We start from the raw sequence: 18,737 nt of genomic DNA, 5'->3' as shown, positions 1-18,737 counted from the left end.
GGGGCGGGTTTCGTGGCTCCGGTTGTGTTTGTGCTGTGTGTGGACGTGTAAGGCAGTCCTGGCACACTGCAGCATTCCACCCGCACTGGGAGCTGTGACCGGGATGTCCTCTTTTCGCACCGGGAAGCTTGAATTGTGAGGAACAGGGTGGCAGGGGGTCCCTGTCCCCCTTCTGCTGGTGTCTTTAGAGGCAGAAAGGAAGGAAAGCATGATAGTGGTGGTTTTCACGGGCAGTCGTAGTTTGGAGGGATGGGGCCTGGAAGTGGTCCTGTTTCATTGTATTGGTGAGGGACGTTTTGGGAAGCTCTCGGGTCAGTTCCTCCAGTAGGTGCCCCGGGGCAGAAGGCATGGGCGAGGCTGGAGGGGCCAGTGGGCCTCTCCCTGCTCGCCTGCAGCCAGAGTCGCCCATGTCCATGACTGTCCCCTTAGATCAACTGCTGCACTCCTGAACTTGCCGTTCTTCAGGGGCTGGTGCCATAAAGTCGGTGAAGCTGTTTGTGGTCTCTAAATAACCCTGGACTCAGGGAGTTGGTGCCTTTTGGAGTAACAAGGCTGTGCACTCCCCTGGGACCTTTCCGTAATGGCTCCATCCTAAGGCCTCCCAGAACTCCAGTGCTCGTGTTTTGCATCTTTTGTGTGTTTAGAAAGTCCTTGTTCTTCTCTTTGGTGTTTTATATAGAATTAACAACATGACTGGAGGGCTACTTGATAATTTTAATGCATTTTGGTGCTTCTGCAGTGTTGTTCACCCAGGGTGGAGGACCTGGCCCCATCACAGATAATTTAACCAATTATATAAGCTTGTATGTATGGCTTAGATGTAAATTGTGGTATAGGTACTGTACTGCTCAGTGGAACAAGTATAATCCTGTGGCTGTTTGGTGGAAGAAGGTTTCTAATAGGCAGGAGGGCAAGCAATCATGTGCCGCAGGAAATGGAGCATGGCTGTGTCTTCATTCTGTTAAATAAAGCAGAAACAAAGTCAGTGTTGAGTGGAAATGAAGTAGCTTCAAAACATAAATCACAGTATCATTTTCTTCCGGTTTGTTGCCATGTCTGCATGTGGTGGTGGGGCTGCCCCAGTGTGTTTTTCAGTGAAATGACCTGATTTCCATCTCGAAGGAGAGTTGCTATTTTTCAATGGCTGAGTGGTGCTGGCCCGGAGGCCGTGCGGCTCTGTGGGCTCTGTGCTCCTGCTGTCACATGGTACCTTTTCACTATTGATCGCCTTCCCCTGAAGTGGCTGCGACTCCATTGACATCGACAGATACACTGTGATCAATAATTTATTGTTGAGTTCAGAGCAATAGCCTGGGTTAGAGCAGGAGCAGAAAACAAAAAAACAAGAGAGAGTTGGGAACAAGCACAGGGGAATAATTTCAGGAACCACAGAGAGGAAACGCATGTGATGGCTCACATGGGTGATCGTGGGGTGGAAAAGTGGACATTGTGGGACCATTGGCTGGAATCTGGTGGGATTCAGGAATAACTAAATGCTTGGACTGTCCCCCTAGTGCCTCATTATCCCATTTCTGTGCAGAGCTGGAGAACAAGCTGGGAAGAAGTGGCTTCCTGCTGCAGGAGTGCATTACAAAACCTCCCTGACATTAGCTCAGGTTCATGTCTGGCTTTCAACACTTCACATGTTCTTCTGGCTTAGGCAGAACTCTCTCCTTTTCAGGAGGGATTTCTTCACAGAAAGAGTGGTCAGGCATTGGAAGGGGCTGTGCAGAGACTGGTGGAGTCCCCTACCCCTGGAGCTGTCCAGGGAACAACTCGATGTGGCACTCAGTGCTCTTGTCTGGGTGACAAGGTGGGGATTGGGCACAGGTTGGACTTGATGGACTTGGAGGGTCTTTCCGACCTTGGTGATCCTGGGGTTCTATCTTGAAATGCTGTTCTAAAGGTAGAGCAACTTCTGCCTTCCTTTCCCTCTGCTTTGTTCTGTGACTGTTACTCCTGCCTAATGGAGTACTCCAGCAGGTTGGAGATTTTTAAGGAGAAAGAGTAGCCAGTGGGGCCTGGGCTGTAGCAAAGCTGTGACATTGCTCCCTTCTGAACAGAGCCATTTCAGAATTCAAAGATCTTGCCACCCGAACTCTAAAAGTCCCGTTCCATGCTTCTTGTACTTCCTCCCCAGCTGGAAAGTGCAAAGAGTTTATAATGAAGTCTGCTGAGAGCTCATTTGGGGAGGAATGTCTGTTGAGTACTGTATAGCACCCGGTGAACTGTCCAGGTAGTGTTATTAAAGTTAAAAGAATAGCTATGCAGGTGGTCTTAAAAGTTATGGAAATAAGCTCTTCATTGCTGGAGAAGGGAGCCGTGAGTTACGGAGAGTGAGAAGGTCTCCCTTGAGCCTCCTTTTCTCCAGGCTGAGCTCCCTCAGCTGCTCCTCAGTGTGAGATCTCTGTCACCCTGGTGGGAAAATGCACTGGAAACATGAGGTTGAATGACAAATGTGGCCATTCCAGTGGTGTTTCCTGTGGGAGATGAAATTTTTATTGTTTTTTGAGTGAAATCAGTTGCAGGATGGTGATGTCAAGACAACCAGGAAAAACTGACATTAGCCGAGGGAGATGTTTGTCTGATCAGATACTCAGAGTGATTAGGAAGGAAGAAAATGGTGTCACTCCATGGGGAAACCTGGGTTGTGTTCCAGCACATGGCAGAAATTCCAAGAACCGTGTTTTAACAGTGCACTAGAAGGGGTTATTTATTCTCCCCTCTTTCATATTTGTCCCTTTTGTACTCAAACCATCTGAGCGCTCCACAACAAGAAATTATTTCCCCCAAAATTATGTTGTAAAATAACCATTCCCTGACTCCTGTTTTATGGGTCATGGATGGGCTAAACGAACCGAACAAGGGATTAAATTTGGGTTAGTGGCTGAGCTCTTGCACAAAAGCTATTTTGAGCAATTCTTTATTCAGAAGTTTGGATTTAAAAGGGGGAAGTTGAAGCACTTCAGGTTGTTTAGTTTGCGAATCTCCAAGTTCCGCATCAGGTTGGAGATAAACACGAGTTGGCTTTGAGTAATGACATCTTAGGGAACTGGGAATTAATTAATTAACTGGAATTAACTGGTTCTGGTTCTTGTAATTTACTGAGGGATGTTACTGAAGCCACACAGCTACTGGGAGGGAGTGAGAACCCTGCAGGAATCAGTTTTAGTCAGTCTTTAATAGTGTTGTTGTCGCTGTTGAACCGCTAGCAGAGAAGAGGATCCCAGTTCTCAGTGTAGCAAGAAAAGGCTTTTATTATTTTGATTTCCATATATATATAGACTTTTCAGAGGTCGCCCAGATTGGTCAGCCAGAAACCTCCCCCTAGGCCCAATTGGCCAGGCCTGAACTGTCCAAGTCTCGAGACACTGTTTGAAAAACATCCAGACTTTATCTTTGTTTATGAAACACAGCAGAATGTTCTCACGAGAAAGACCTGTGCTAGCCACAATATTGTTAATAATATGTTGTTAATAATATGTTCTGTGTGGTCAAGTCTTCAAGGCCAGGCTAGAGAGGGCTTGGAGCAACCTGGAATCGTGGAAGGTGTCCCTGCCCGTGGCAGAGGTGGAACAGTATGAGCTTTAAGATCCCTTCCAAACTAAACCATTCAACGATTTTAATATTTTTCTGTTGATGTTGGTTGCTTCTTCTCCCTTCTTTGTATATTTCTGTTCATGTTTTTACCTTTAGAGGTGTGTCTGTCCAAGTTCAGGTCTTCCATGGCCATTTCAAGACCATGAGCACTTCCCTGCCTTGTCCCAAGTCTGCCCTTGACATCCATGTCAAGCCAAGCACCCAGGAACTTCCACAAGGTTTTACGTAGGATGGGGAAACACCCAGCACCAAACAATAAATACTGCTTGGGAGTGGAAATACTTCCTTTTTCTTCCACTTACTAGCATCAAACATGTCATGAGAGATTTCCTGAAAGAAAGGTCCCTCCTTCACTGCTGCTGGTCACACTGCTGACCCTTTTCATTGATAAAATTGGCCTGTTCTAGACACAGGATTCACTGCAGGTGGAGATTGGAGACTGGAGGCCGTTTCCTGTTGTGGATTTCCCTATGCGTGGATATTTTGGGTTTGCTTGAATCTTTTTAGACTCCCCTGCAGCAGAATTTAAGGGAGATGTTCATCTACACTGTATTTTCCTTCCTATCTCAAGCCTGATGTTGGAATGAAGAGCCACGTGTGTCCATGTGGATTATATAAAAATTCACACAGAAGGTCTCTGTCTCTCAAAGACATACTATGAATGGCTGAATCTTGGTAATTGGTAAAGGAAGAAATGTATTAAAGCAAGGAAATTGCCTCAAAAGTGTTTTTTAATTTATTTTGATGATCAGCTTGAATAATTTATTTGGATATTTCATAATGTACCAGTAAATGGACTGCTGGGAACATTTAGAAAAAATAATTAAGTCTTAGCAACTGGGCACCTCAGTGCAGCAGTTTCTGGTGGAAAATCTTTGGTATTTGAACAATGTGTGTGTGTAAACATAAAATCTGGGCCTGAGGAGTTGTGTGCACCGAAATCCAAGTTCCCAGGACAAATTCCTGGTTCCCTGGCAGTGGCTGGGAGCAGCACAGCAGATCCCAGCAGTGCAGTGTCATTCCCAGTGCAGGTATCTATGGATCCTGACCCGCTCACCCTCTTCTGCAACTCACCTGGATGCTGAGTTTCTGTAACTGCTGATCCTGGCAGCATGGTGTTGTTCCCAAAGCAGTTTTCCATGGATAACCCACACCCCCTCTTCCTTAATTCACCTGGACACTGAGTCTGTGTCACAATTTTCAACACATTTCTTTTGTTAGAGGTTGAAGAACCTGATGTGGGAAGGGCTGAAATAGATCCTTACTTACATCCATGTCAATATCTGATACCCCAGCAGGACCATTCCTAGTTGGAAAATAGCATTTACAAGGTTTTTAGCTTTCAGAAGCTTTTCCGGGCACAGCAGCCCAGGCAGTGCCAGACCAGACCAGCTGTGGAAGTATCTTCCTTGATGAACATAAGGCTGAGCCATGCAGGTTATTTTGTTCATTACCTTAATGTGAGATAATTTACTGGGAAAACAAATTAAGTCGGGACAGGCAAGAACATCCGAAGGAGTGAAACCTTCAGGTCACTGTTATGTGTTGGTATTAAACAAGAAACATCTCTGTAAGTAATTAAAAACTACCAAAACATGGAGAAACTGCTGCCATGTGCAGCTGTGAACCAGATTTGGGGAATGGTGTTTGTTTGGTTTGGTTTTGATTTTTCCTTTAATGACCAGTCAGCTGAGTTGGTGCCTCCAGTTGTGGGTTGTGTAATTGTGCACAAATGCCTTCATTTTTTCCCCTTTTTATGCTGTGTCCCTGAGCTACTTTGGTTTCTAAATTCAGGCCTTACATATTTATCTGTGCCATTCAATTAGACCACATTCCCAATGCTGCTCTATAGTTTCACAGTATGTGGGCAATTTGGTAATTAAATGCATGCAAATGCTGCAAGAATAGAATAAATTAATTTTCCTTAATATCAGCAGGCCATTTGGTGATGTCTCAGAGATAATGTGACCAATATACTGGCTCTTCTCTCCGCTTCTTGCCATCTTTTAAGTCTTCACTATTATTACTCTAGAAGTACCTGGTTAGGTTTATTTGAAGAGAATCCTGGCCCTGCCACGCTCTGGAATTACATAAGGAGGGAGATCTGTACACCAGATTTTTTTCTCTCCAAATAAAACCTGAGCTGGAAACAGCATTTAAGCCCTACGTGTGTGGTGCAGCTTCAGATTTATGTGTGGATTGGAGGGTGTAAAAGGTTATGTCACAGTTGTTGCAAGGGATAACCTGAGATCCCTCAGAATACTTTGCACTGGCTGTTCCAGCTTTAGAAATGCTGTGTTGAAGGCTGGCACTCCAAGTATTCTTACCAAGGACTCATTTATTCTGTGTTCATTCCTGAAGCCCACTGCACTCCAGAGAGTTGTGGTTCTCCGTTTTGGTGATGACTCCGGCTTTCCTGAACTCCTCCCACACGAGTACAGCACAATCCTCATGGGCAGGCTGTGGGTACCTGACCTTGTGCTGAAATAGCTGAATTTTAACAATTTGGCCCTATATCGTAGTTTCCAAGGAACCTGAAAGTCATTCTTTTCAGAGATTCCAGATCTTTAGTATTTATTTTTAAATAAAAGAAATTTTACTTAAATTAATTTAAATAAATAAAGCAATGTGTTTGTGTTGCCTTAAAAGCTCTGACCTTACTGGTTATCTATTGTCTCTTGCTTGAGGGACCTTATTCCATGTGGCTTTGGGTTTCGTTCCATGCCATATCCTCATGGGTTTTGTGCCTTTCCTCTTGGATTTGGTGTTTGAGTCCCTCCCTGAGCACTGTGTCGGGGCTGGGTTCTCTTCCAGCCTGCAGCACTGCAGTGCTGTTGCATCAGTGCAGGGTTTCTGTCATCCCTCTCCTCCCTTGGCCTCCTCCCGGAGTGAGAACAGCCTGACGAGATACCAGCAGCTCAGAAATGCAATGTATTCCTGCTGCTGGTTCTGGAGTGAGAGCTTGGCACGAGGAGCAGAGCTGCAGAGGGTTTGTGGGCGGCTGGATTCGGGGGAATGAACTTCCTCACAGCTCTGCTTTTCATGGGAGTAGGTGGAGGAGTGCAGGGGGCTCCATCGAGGGATGGGGCAAACCCTGCCACGGCTCTGGGCTCCTGGGAGGCTGGAGGCTCTGGGTGCTCATCCTCACCTGTGCCCTGCACGTTGTCCCCTCCCTTTTCTTTTGTCATTTGTGTTGTATCTGATGCAAACAGGGCCCTGTGTCTAACCCAAATATCAGAGAAATTTAACTTTCAGAAATTACTGATGGAAGTGTTTTTAAATTACTTCATTTTTATGGCCTCAGATGAATAGAAACCCTGATAATTGATAGAATCATGGAATGGTTTGGGTTGGGAGAGGCTTTAAAGATTGTCCAGTTCCACCCCCTGCCATGGGCAGGGGCATCTTCCACTGTCCCAGGTTGCTCCAAGCCCCATCCAACCTGGCCTTGGACATTTCTAGGGATGGGGCAGCCCCATCTTCTCTGGGCAACCTGTGCCAGGGTCTCACCACCCTCACAGGGAGGAATTTATGTAATTATATATCTGTAAAATGAAAGGGTGAGATTTGACTTCTCATAGCAGAGCTGTGACATGCTCCAGAGCAGGAGTGGCAGGTGAGCCCAGTGAGGGCTAGGTCCTACCGAAAGAGCATTTGGAATTATCCTTGGACACTTGTTGTGGTGCTGAAGTCATTAAGGGAACTTCTCATGACTGCAGTGACACCTGATAGGGCACTAAGGAGCATTTTTTTTGGAATGCTCAGTGTACTCAGCTCATGTTTGTGCCGGTGCTGTTATAAACCCAGCCCCAAGTTACTCCTGTGTGTATGAGGGAGTGCTTTGCTAAACACCTTGTTAGCAGAGTGAGGAATGTGCTGGTACCCAACCCTATCTGGACCAGGTTGAACAACTGGTCCAACTTGAGCTGGCTTGGGATTTTGTCTAAAAATCCATTTGGTTTAGAGCAGTGACTGGTCAAACTGTTTTTACAGGAAAATAGTGGTTTCGAGGATGAAGTTGCTTTTCAGAATGTTTTTTGTAGAATAGTTTGTGTTCAGGAGGGTCCAAGTCGGGGCTGGGGGAGATCCGACAGTCTGCTTGTGCTATAGAACTCGTTGAAGTGATGCCTTGGGCAGTGACAAGTGGGTTCAGCTGTGTCCAGCCTTGGTGTGTACATGCCTGGAAGTTTTTTGTGAATGAAACCAGCAGGTCTGTTCATTATTCCATGAGGATTTGAAAAGCAGGATTACCTGTGGCTCTGCAATGCCCTGTATGGTTCTGATGTTATGCCTGTGTTTGCACCCTGCAGAGCTGACCTGCCCGGGGTGCAACATTGCTAAAGAAGCTGCTGCAGGATGAAAAGATGGCAGCGCGGCTGCTCGCACCACCGGGCCCCGAGAGTTTTAAGCCCTTCACTCCGGAGTCTCTGGCCAACATCGAGAAACACATTGCGGAGCTGAAGAAAAAGCAGCGCTCAAAGCAGGACAGCAGCCACCGAGATGACGATGAAGACAGCAAACCAAAACCAAACAGTGACCTTGAGGCGGGGAAGAATTTGCCTTTCATCTACGGGGACATCCCTAAAGGGCTGGTTGCTGTGCCACTGGAGGACTTTGACCCTTATTATATGACCCAGAAAGTGAGTCTGCAAGAAAGGAGTTGCTAAAGCGCCTTTTTCGTGGGAAATTACAGGTTTGGGTATGGTTTAAGCAGAAGGCAAAGACTGGGAATCTTGGATGGGGCTGGTTTGGTTGATTTGCTTTCTTACATATTTTTCTGTGAGGTTTAATAGAGATGATATGATCACTCTTTAAAGATGGCATTAGGAGAACAAGTTCTGGAAACTAAAAATACAGTGTTAGTAAAAATACTAAAATTGGCACAAGTGCTAATGTGCCAATTTTAACCATCAGGGCAATAAGAAAAATTTAATTGAGGGGTAACAGTAAGGGTTTCAGTGTGTATTTCATCACTTACATGGAATTCAGTCTCAAGTTGATAGTTATGAAGCACTGGGACACAGAATCATGGCAAAAAAGGAGATCAACTAATTAACTCACTTTCACCTTAATTTTTATTTGTCTGGAATTAAGGTGATGTGTCAGGAGGCATTTTTGGGTGCTGAAGTGTTTGAAGAAATGGTGTCGTGAGGGTAACAGTGAGTTGGCAAAGTCTACTGGGTCTGGAGGGGAGGGATCCACTGGTGATGGAATGAGGAGCATGGTCACTGATTTTTTTAGAAAGCTAAAACTGAGTTTCTTTACTGTTTAATTTCATTGCTTTCTTTGATACAAGTTTAATTGAGCAAGCTGCGACGGTCACCATCTCTGAGGCTCAGCTGTGCCATGGGGGGAGCTGCAGATTGAGCTGTGTGGGTGACAGGAGCTGTGATGTGGCTGTTCAGAACTCAGGCAGAATTTGCTGCATGCGAAGTCTGTGTCGTGGGTAACCAATGTTTGATGAGTTTGTGTCGGGACAGACATTTGTGCCTCGCGCAGAAGTGACTCTGGGACTGGCAGGGCATCATTCACATGAAATCAGCTGAGTTTGGGGAATGATGAGTGTAACTGACCCTTCTTTACTGCATTTGCATTGATTAATGTAATGGTTGTTTCTTTTGTCAAGTGTTGAATGCAGGTGCTGACTCAGAACAGGGCTGTGAAATTTGGGGATGTGTGTGTTGCATTGTGGTGCCCAGGTGATGTGGTGCTTGTGAGTCCCTGACTGCTCGGTGGGCCAAGATGGAGGGAAGGTTCTGGGGACAGGAGGCAAACTCACCCAGCCTTTCTGTATGTGCTGTGCTGGGAGCAGGGTCTGGCTCTTCCCACAAGCGCTGCATTCACTGCCCCCTTCCTGTTGTGTCTGTCTCAGTATGGTGATGCCTTAGGTGCTCCTTGCTGCTTCTGATAGTCAGTGACTTTCCACAAAATTTTTTTTAAGGCCATTAAAAAAGGCCCTTCTCTGAATCATCAGGAATTGCGAATCTGCTTGAATCATGGGAAGTTTTCCAAGATTTTTTTTCCCCTCACCAGAAGGCTTTGCATCACAGGTTTTTGCTTTTGCAGCCTGCACAGAGACAAATCAGCTGGTTGGCTTTTCCCTGCAGGAGGACACAGTGATCTTGGTTTGTCTAAGGAAACTGAAACTGCATTTTAACTGAGCAGCTGAACCTCCCAGAGCCTGTAAACTGATATTTAAAGGAGAAACAGCATGACGTGGACAAAGAACCATGGCACAGGGAGTCACTAGTCCTGGGTCCATAGTCCAGTGGTGGTTTTGTCCAAGGTGCTGCTCTTTGCTCAGTTTCATTTTGCAGAATTGGAGACAGAATTCTTGAGGCTGGAAAAGACTTCCAGGATCATCGAGTTCAACCTGTGACTGATCCCCACCTTGTCATCAAGCCCAGAGCACTGAGTGCCACCTCTAGGCATGGGGACTCTGCCACCGCCCTAGGCAGCCCCTTCCAATGCCTGAACAGCTCTTTCTATGGAGAAATTCCTCCCGATGTCCTACGTGAACCTCCCCTGGTGCAGCCTGAATCTGTTTCCTCTCATCCTGTCCCTTGTTCCCTGGAGCAGAGCCCAACCCCCAACCTGGCTCTACTCTCCTGTCAGGGAGTTGTGGAGAGGAAGAAGGTCTCCCCTGAGCCCCCTTTTCTCCAGGCTGAGCCCCCTCAGCTCCCTCAGTCACTTCTTCTGCTCCAGGTTCCCAGCCCTGGATGCATTGTAGCCCCTCAATGTCTTGAAGTGAGGGGTAAGTTGTGATTCTGAGAAGAATCTGGAATCCCTTCACTCACAGGGAGCAGGTTTGGGAGCTGCTTTAGCTCCTTTTTGTGTCTGTGTAAGGGCCAGAGAGAATTTTTTCATGATTCCTTGTTTTACAGCTTGTAACGGCCTTCCAATTCTTGGCCTGAAGCACATGGTAGGAGCAATACTTGCTCATTTTTATTATGGAAACCCAAAATACTTCAATTTCCTCAAGCACCTTCCATTTCTCTCAGTAGGAATCTCATCCTTGTTACAGAACAAGGTGAAGGTGCTCCTGCTTCTGCAGAGGGTCCTGTCATGAGGCAGCAGAAGGTCCCTAGATATTCTGTGAGTTGAGACTATAGATAAGTTTAGGTGGCTGGATTTCAATGGAAAGAAAGGAAGACTGTCCATACACCTGTGAGATCTGAGGCTGGGGTGGGATGTCTGAGGTACCTATGGCTGCCAGAGAAGCATCTGAGGATCTCTCCAGAGTCTTTGTGCCAAGGGAGTGACTTGCAGCTTTGTCAAGTCACATGCCAGGTTTGGAAATGGGCCCTCTGGGTCCAGAATGTCACCTTGGCCCAGGAAAATCACAGGGATGTGAGGGACTGACCAGCTGCGGGAGGCATGTCTGGCTCTGGAATGTGCCTCAGGAGCCTTTGCCTGTGATGTCTGCAGGGAGAGGTGGTGGCTCTGCAAGGTCACAACACCATTCATGGGTTTGCATTTCAGTGAAGTCACCAAAACGAAAGAGTCGGAACCATCTCAAAAATCAGCTTTTTGTTCTTATTTCCAGGGTCTCATTGCCTTTTCCAGGTCTTGAGTGTTTAATGGTGTTTTTTCTTTCACTCTATCTCTCCAGCTGGCTTCAAAGGAGCAGGAAAAGTGAGTGTGAAAGGAAAGGAGTGAAGAAGGGAGATTGGATTCCTTGGCAGTCGTTGTCTTCAGTCCTCTCTATGTGTTGGAGAGAAGGCAGAGTGTGATGGAACTGTTGGCTGTTCGTGCTGTGGATCCAGCCATGCATAGCTAGGATTAGGGAATGCCAAGTGTGGCTGGGCCTGGGAGGCGAGAGAATATCGGCTCCCATCCCCTAAATAACTGCAGCCCACTCGTGATTGGGGGGAAGGTGGAGAATAATATCTGGCCCGGAAGCAGTGTGGATTTCCTTGGACAAGCAGATTGTGAGGTTGTTAAAACTGAAAACTCAGGATCAGTTTCTTAATATTCTGTGTTGAAATACATCTTCCAGGAATGTTTTATTTGATAAATTACAAAAAATATAATGGATTTTTCCACTGTTTAATGTAAAATAAGAGGTTAAGGCAAGAGCAAAACATGGCTGATACTTTTTTACTCCACAAGCATTTCTGTGGTGAAGAATAAGTTACTAAGAAAGAAAAAATTTGTCCCCTTTTGGGGGAAATGGGAAAATAGGTATTAAATAATGATGGTTCTGTATTAGCAAGTGTGACTCTTTGAGCCAAAACAGACTTGAAAAATATTTTGCACTGATGTTTAATTCTGTATACTGTAGAATCATAGTATGGTTTTGGTTGGCTGGGACATTAAAGCCCATCCTGTTCCATGCCTACTATGGGCAAAGACACCTTCCACTATCTCAGGTTGCTCCAAGCCCCATCCAGCCTGACCTTGGACACTTCTAGGGGTAGGGCAGCCCCAGCTGCTCTGGGCAACCTGTGCCAGGGCCTCTCCACCCTCACTGGGAGAAATTCCTTCCCAATATCCCATCTTATCCTGCCCTCTGGCAGTTTGAAGCCATTCCCCCTTGTCCTGGCACTCCAGGCCTATGTAAATAGTATCTTCATCTTTCCTGCAGCTCCTTCAGGCACTGGAAGGCACAATTAGGTCACCCCAGAGCTTCTCTTCTGCAGGCTGAGCAATCCCAATTCTCAACCTTTCCTCACAGCAGAGCTGCTCCATCCTTCTGATCATCCTGGGGTCTCTTGTCGACTGGCTCCAGCAGCTCCACGTCCTCTCTGTGCAGGACCTCAGGGCTGGAGGCAGCTCTGCAGATGAGATTTCACCTGAGTAGGGCAGAGGGGCAGAACACCCCCTCCATCCCTGCTGCCCATGCTGGGGGCTCAGCCCAGGCTCAGGGGGCTCCTGGGGCACGTCCAGCTCTCTCCCACCAGCACCTAAAATCCTTCTCTCCCCAGAGCTGTTCTCAGGACTGATTGTGTCTATAATTCTTCAGCCCACAGGTTGCCTGAGTTCCCTGTAAATTCATTTCCCAGCAGCTCCAGTGCCTCGCTCAGGGTGTCAGCAGGAAGTCGTTGCTCTCCCCTGCTCAACATTGAGCGTCAGGGCCATCATCGTGTTAACTGCTGCAGGAATGTAGTTCCATATGTTCTGAGGCTGTTCCTAAAGCTGTTTTCTTCTGAAATCTGCCCACTCCCCCTCACTCCTCAGCCATTACAGAACTGCTCGGTGGAAAACCTGCAGGAAGCAGCAATGTTTTAAATCTTCCTAGAGCTGGAATGATTCTTGCCATCCCTCGATTTGTTCTATTGCACTCTCAAGTGCAGTCATCATTTTGCATTTGATTTAGAGAATTTATGTGTTGGGATCTTCCTTCTTTATCTGAGACCTATTTTCTAGGTTTTGGTGGATCCTGATGACTTGAAGGAAGCTAAAGCGGATGGAGTTTTTTCACAGCTCTAACAATAAATGGAGAATTTGAGAAGTTCAACCAGACACAGTCATCTCTTAAAATGACTGCAGAATGCCTTCTTCCAGGTATCACCTTCCTCTGAGTTTTGAGCTTTGCTTCAGCACATCTTAAAAGCTCTGAAGGATGTTCTTGGCCCAGATCCAGAAAATGTTTTAAGAGCTTGCAGCCATTTTGAAATGGAGTTTTAATATGTCAGCAGTGGAACAGAAAACTAAGAGAGGGTTGAAATTGCCAAACACTTCTTGGCTTTTGGGCTTTTCTTTCTATTGATGAGACAACTGGAGATTTACCCAGGATTTTATAGGATGCACAGGGGAATGGTGGATTTCAGAAGTGCCGTAATCGTTGAGTAGACTGGAATTTTGACACCATATTGGTGTGAGGGTTGTACTGAAAGGCCCAGGGATGATGGGTTTTACAGTCGGGAATAATTCACCGAGTTTTATGGTCTAAAAGGAGAAATCTGGGCAGAGCACAGAGAGAAAACAAGGAACTGTCTTAGGTACAGTCACATAACAGGTGAGGGACTAAGAGAGCGAGGAGAATATGGAGTTCATATTTGGTAGGCAGTGGGATGAAACAGCTTAGATTTCTTCATGGGAAGGGTGGTTAGGCATTGGAAGGGGCTGCCCAGGGAGGTGGTGGAGTCTTCATCCCAGAGGTGTCCAAGGAAGGACTGGACATAGCACTCAGTGCTCTGAGTGAAGATTGGGTGATTGGTCACAAGTTGGACTCGATGGTGTTGGAGGTCTTTTTCAACCTCAAGGATTCTGGGATTTTGTGATATTACAGCAGGGAATGCCAAATTTCTGAGTCAGTCCTTGCGAAAGAGCTACTGAAAGTAGGTGTTCCAAGTGTTCCAAGGAAGCCCATGTGCTGAACAAAGGGCTCTGACCCTCGTGTGGGGCTGTTTTCATTCACCCGCCCTGGCTGAGTTTAGCTGGCTCCAAGTTTTGGATAGTTCTACCTCCATGAAGCCACACACATATTCCCGTGTTTCCAGGTGAAGGATGGTTTAACTCCTGGCTTGCTGACTTTGGCTGAACAAGCCACAGGCTCCTGTACAGGGATTTTTCCCATGGGAAATGGAGACACAATGAAACTGAGCCACCTTTCAGAACCACTGAGTGGGGTTTGGGAAATTCCTGTCTTCTTCCAGCTCACCTTGTCCTATGTAATGTGCAGCATAGTCATGTTGGAGGTTTCATTGCTGAAAAGGTGTGGGAGAATTGGGAGATCCGTGTTGTGCTGGGGACACAGCGAGAGCCTGTGAGGATCCTGGTGGGATTAGTGTCTTGCTCCAGAGCTGTAAAAAGAGATTTAAAGAGGAAGGGTCTGTGAGTCCTGGAAAATTATAGGTGTCAGGAAAAGGGGTGGGCGCTGATTCCTAGAATTGGGTGTCCCCTGAGCACTCTGTAATAGCAATTTTGCAAAACTTTTGGCCTTTTAGAAGGTTGTTCCATGCCAAGGTGATCTGGTAATTAATTCTTGTTTCTGCAATTTAAGAGCTGTCCAGGGTTGTCTTTAAAGTGCATTTGGTGGGGATGCATTAATGGTTCTGCTAACAAACCTTCCTCTCTTGGTGCTGAACCACAGTCTGATTTTGATTTCCTTCGCAAATAATTTACTGCTCCATGGTCTAATTTAGCCAAATGAGCTCAAATATGTTGTTTCATTGACGAGGATGGAAATGACAAATTTCCTAAGAGTCAGTCTCCTGAGGAAGCCTGTGTTGGCAAAGAGCCCTTGTGGATTCCCTGGGGTTGGGCTCTGTGAGCTCAGGGTTGCGCCAGCTGGGGGCTGGAGATGGGAGTGAATCCGTCTGTGCTCTGGGACCATCCTGGAGAGGATAAAAATGGGATAAATGGTACCAGGGAAAGGGCTTTGGCTTCTCAGTGCACATAAACTGCTTTTTTCCCTCCGAATCGGTGGTGGGTGCTTAGGGTGTGCTGGTGTGAAGCACCCACAGACCCAATTGTGCCTGTGATGCTCCTGGTGCTCTGCATGTTCTCTGCAGGGAGATGGACCAGCCCCATGTTCACATAGATCATTCCACAGGTTCTTAGTATAGAAATGAATGTTACATCTCGAACATCTCTGTAATGAAAAGCAGTGAGACCCAGGGCTGTGCTGAGGGTCTACGCAGCACCAGGGTGGGTGCTGTGGATGGTGGGTGACCTGTGTCTGTGGGGCTGGGGGACTCTGCCACCACAATTTCTTCCTGTTTGCCTGTCAGTCTCTCTTTCCAGGTGAGGTCTTTGTAACAGCACAATTAGTTGTGATTATTTGGGAAGGAGGCACGGGCCGTGCCAATGCTGTGCTGTGAAGAGGGGCTGGTGCTCTGGGTCGTGGTGCGGGTTCAGCTGCCAGATCTGCTCCTCAGTTCTGGTCCTGAGGCACTAGAGGCCTCAGTTTTCATCCCTTAGAAAGGAATAACAGTGCTATGGAAGAGGAAAGCAGGTCTTGGGTGAGAGGTTTGGCTTCTGCCCTGTCTGAAGTCTGCGGTGAAGTGGATGTTTGGAGTAGAATTATCCATGGTGTCCTGGTGGGGATGTCCATGGGTGTGTTGTACCCTAATGGGAGCTTCATAAAGGAGATTATTCTTAAAAAAAAAAAAATGCATAAAATGCTGCTTTTTACCCTGGAAGTTTTCTGTTTTTTACAATTTCTGCTTTGATTTTCCTGCATTAACTCTCTCTCTTTCTTTTTTCTCTGCAGACCTTTGTAGTACTAAACAGAGGGAAAACACTCTTCCGATTTAGTGCCACACCTGCCTTGTACATTTTAAGTCCTTTTAATCTGTTTAGAAGAATAGCTATTAAAATTTTGATACATTCATATCCTTTTTATTACTGAGTTACCGGTGCCTTTGTATAGTCATTGAAAATCTCTTACCTGTTGTCTTTTGCTCAGTTCACATGTATGAATGACAGTCCTGCATCTGGAGATGTGGATTGGCCTCAGAACATACACAAAACCCTGGTTTTACTGGATGAAAAAGAAGTTCTTTAGCCACATCCAATGAAGGGCACTTCTCCTTTATTTTCCCTGTTCTTCCCTCAGTGCACACACATGGATGAGTTTTGGAACAGATATGACTTAAGGCTGTGCTTCATGTGAAGGACAGCCTAGGCTTTAAGAGCTACTGAAATGGTTAAATTGAATTAAAATATAATTAAATAAATACTAAAATATTATGTAGAATTAAATAGAATTATTATCTGGAGAACAAGTCAGAGCCACCTTGTCTGTAATTAGACACTGAGTAATTTCTTGCTCTTTTGGCATCTCTAAAACATCCTTCTAATGGCAAAGCTCTTCCAAAATGTCCCATTGCAGGGCTCTTTCCAAAGGGAGCCTTGGAAGCATCACCTCATAGTGTTATTAGGAGGAAAATAATGTATTTTATTGACTGAGGTGCTTTACCCTGTTTATTTATTTATTTGTACAAAATGGTTCTAAAATGGAAACACTTTCCCATGGTCTAGAGGCTTCTATCGTCTCTCTCCCTGTATCTCAGATGGAGATCCATCTTTTCAAAGTTGACTTGGGAATGTTTTCTTTGGCTCTGTGTTATTTCTTGTGGCTTTCCTTCCCCTGCATGTGCTAGGATGCAGCCGAGGGGTGCAAGTCTCTCAGGTTGAGCCCAAGGTGCTACTGAAGGCTCTTGGGTCTTGATCCAAGGTCTGTTTGAGTCTCCTGAAATAATTTTGGAAGTCAAACAGCTGGATATCACCACTCTGCTAGTAATTCAGTAGTTAAAATCCACTCAAACTTCTAATTTGTGAATTGTGCTGCAATGCTCCCCAGATCAGTCACTTATAACACCAGATCTCAAACACACAGAGGGAGAAGAGATATTTGGAAAGATTCCTATGTTGTTCTCCAGGCTAAATCCTGGATCTCAGCTCTGCTTTCTCACGAGCTGTATTAACAGACAAGATATTTTGATGTTACTGAGTAGCTGGATTTGAGGGCACATTTTCATTGAGGCTTCTGAATTGAATTGCTAAGACATACCAGAAAATATAACATTGATTTATATAAAATTAATTTTAGAAGTATATTAAATTTCTATAAAATATAAAATTTATTGATTGGTGACATAAAATGCTATTTATGTAGTCATATAATATATGTTATGCAGTATATAATACACTGTATAGTATATAAATAGTATATATAATACAGTATATTAAAATACATGTAGTATATAAATATTGTATATAATACAGTGTGTATAGCATATACATATTGTATGTAATACAGTATATTAAAATATATACTTGTGTATATGTATATATCGTACATATATAGTATATAAGTAGTCTTGTTTCCCATGACTGGTGGAAGCATTTCAGCCCTTATTTGTAGTCCACAGAGAATAGCCAGGAAATGGTTGAATTTTCCTGCAGTCAGTGATCTTTGGGGACCTTAAGGGACTGTAAAGAGCCATCACGTGTCCCTTTGTTCCTTGACTTTGTCCCACAGTATTTAGCATGATCATTATGTGCACTATTTTGACCAACTGTGTGTTCATGACTTTTAGTAACCCGCCCGAATGGTCGAAGAATGTGGAGTAAGTACAAATTCTTGTGTTTAGGTACCAAATCTTGTGTTTGTAAGAACCACCCAGAATGCTAAGTTTGTTCCCTTGAAGACCCTGTTCCTCCCTGTGGTTTTTTTGCATGAACACGTTGTCTTCTCGGGCCATTTATTGGACAAAAGTATTTGTGATTCACCTTTTTTCATTACTAAAAGGACATTTCCTTGTGACAGGTACACATTCACCGGGATTTATACGTTTGAATCACTCGTGAAAATCATTGCAAGAGGTTTCTGTATAGATGGGTTCACCTTCCTGCGGGATCCATGGAACTGGCTGGATTTCAGTGTGATCATGATGGCGTAAGTCATGTTATTCCAGGGATTTGTGTGAATGGGAGGGGACAGGGCCTTAGGAAGAGGGTAGGTTTGTAAGAAAATCAAGGAAAACTTAGGTGAACCCCACAAGGTTTCTGTCTTGATTTTTCCAAAGAGAGCTTTACCCTGATGGAATTTCAGCTCTAAACTGCAACAGCATGGAGTTAGTGGAGCTGCTGCTGCTGCAAAAAATAGAATTTTCTGAAAATTGCATTGATTAAGACAAGATTTTAGATAGTTCCTGTGCCAGAGGGGCAGTTCAGCGTAGGAGCCAACTATCTTTGAATTCCAGTCTCTACCACTCCTTCCCCCTTGGGCTGTGACTGGAGGTTGGACCGTGATTAACCCTTTAATAACCTGTTAATAACCAGTGTTTATTAACCCATTTCCCATGAAGCTGCAGTATCAGAAAGGAGACACTTGGTTTTTCTTCCTCGTTCTTTTCTCTTGTGCTGGATTGGGTTGATATTGAGGATCATGGGCATGTCTGAGTTGCATCAGGAGATACACTCCAAGTTCATGGCTTTTTCCATACTGCCCTGAGCTGGTCCTGGCTCGGGCTTAGTTGCGGCATTAAACACATGATCTCCATGATGGTATGGTGAAGACACTTTATTGCAAAAATCCAGGGTTCTTAAACTTAAAGGGTTTGAGTTTAAATCCAGGGTTCTGAAACAGGTGCAGACAGCCTGAATCTGACCTGGGAATTGGTGATTCCTTTATTTCTCCAGAAATTACCAAATACCATCCCACCAGCTTTAAAGGGCCCAGG

General features: G+C 45.3%; 1 protein-coding gene across 4 annotated transcripts in view; it reads left to right on the top strand.

The window, feature by feature from the left end:
- The window catches only part of SCN8A (sodium voltage-gated channel alpha subunit 8), a 55,439-nt gene that overhangs the window by 1,464 nt on the left and 35,238 nt on the right, over positions 1-18,737 (top strand). For 3 of the 4 annotated variants that reach the window (XM_085041334.1, XM_085041332.1, XM_085041333.1), the window contains exons 2-5: positions 7,911-8,240; positions 15,761-15,880; positions 17,533-17,621; positions 17,822-17,950. In XM_085041334.1, the coding sequence (XP_084897460.1) occupies positions 7,965-8,240; positions 15,761-15,880; positions 17,533-17,621; positions 17,822-17,950 (614 nt within the window). In that variant the 5' untranslated portion in view covers positions 7,911-7,964. Of the gene's footprint in view, positions 1-7,910; positions 8,241-15,760; positions 15,881-17,532; positions 17,622-17,821; positions 17,951-18,737 lie in introns of those variants that run through there. The other variant, XM_085041335.1, reaches the window with a different exon arrangement.

Source organism: Lichenostomus cassidix, chromosome 29, assembly GCF_008360975.1.
Source record: "Lichenostomus cassidix isolate B80296 chromosome 29, HeHo_3.0, whole genome shotgun sequence".
Lineage (NCBI taxonomy): Eukaryota > Metazoa > Chordata > Aves > Passeriformes > Meliphagidae > Lichenostomus > Lichenostomus cassidix.
Note: the sequence above shows the minus strand (reverse complement) of the source record. Positions and strands in the feature narration are given on the sequence as shown.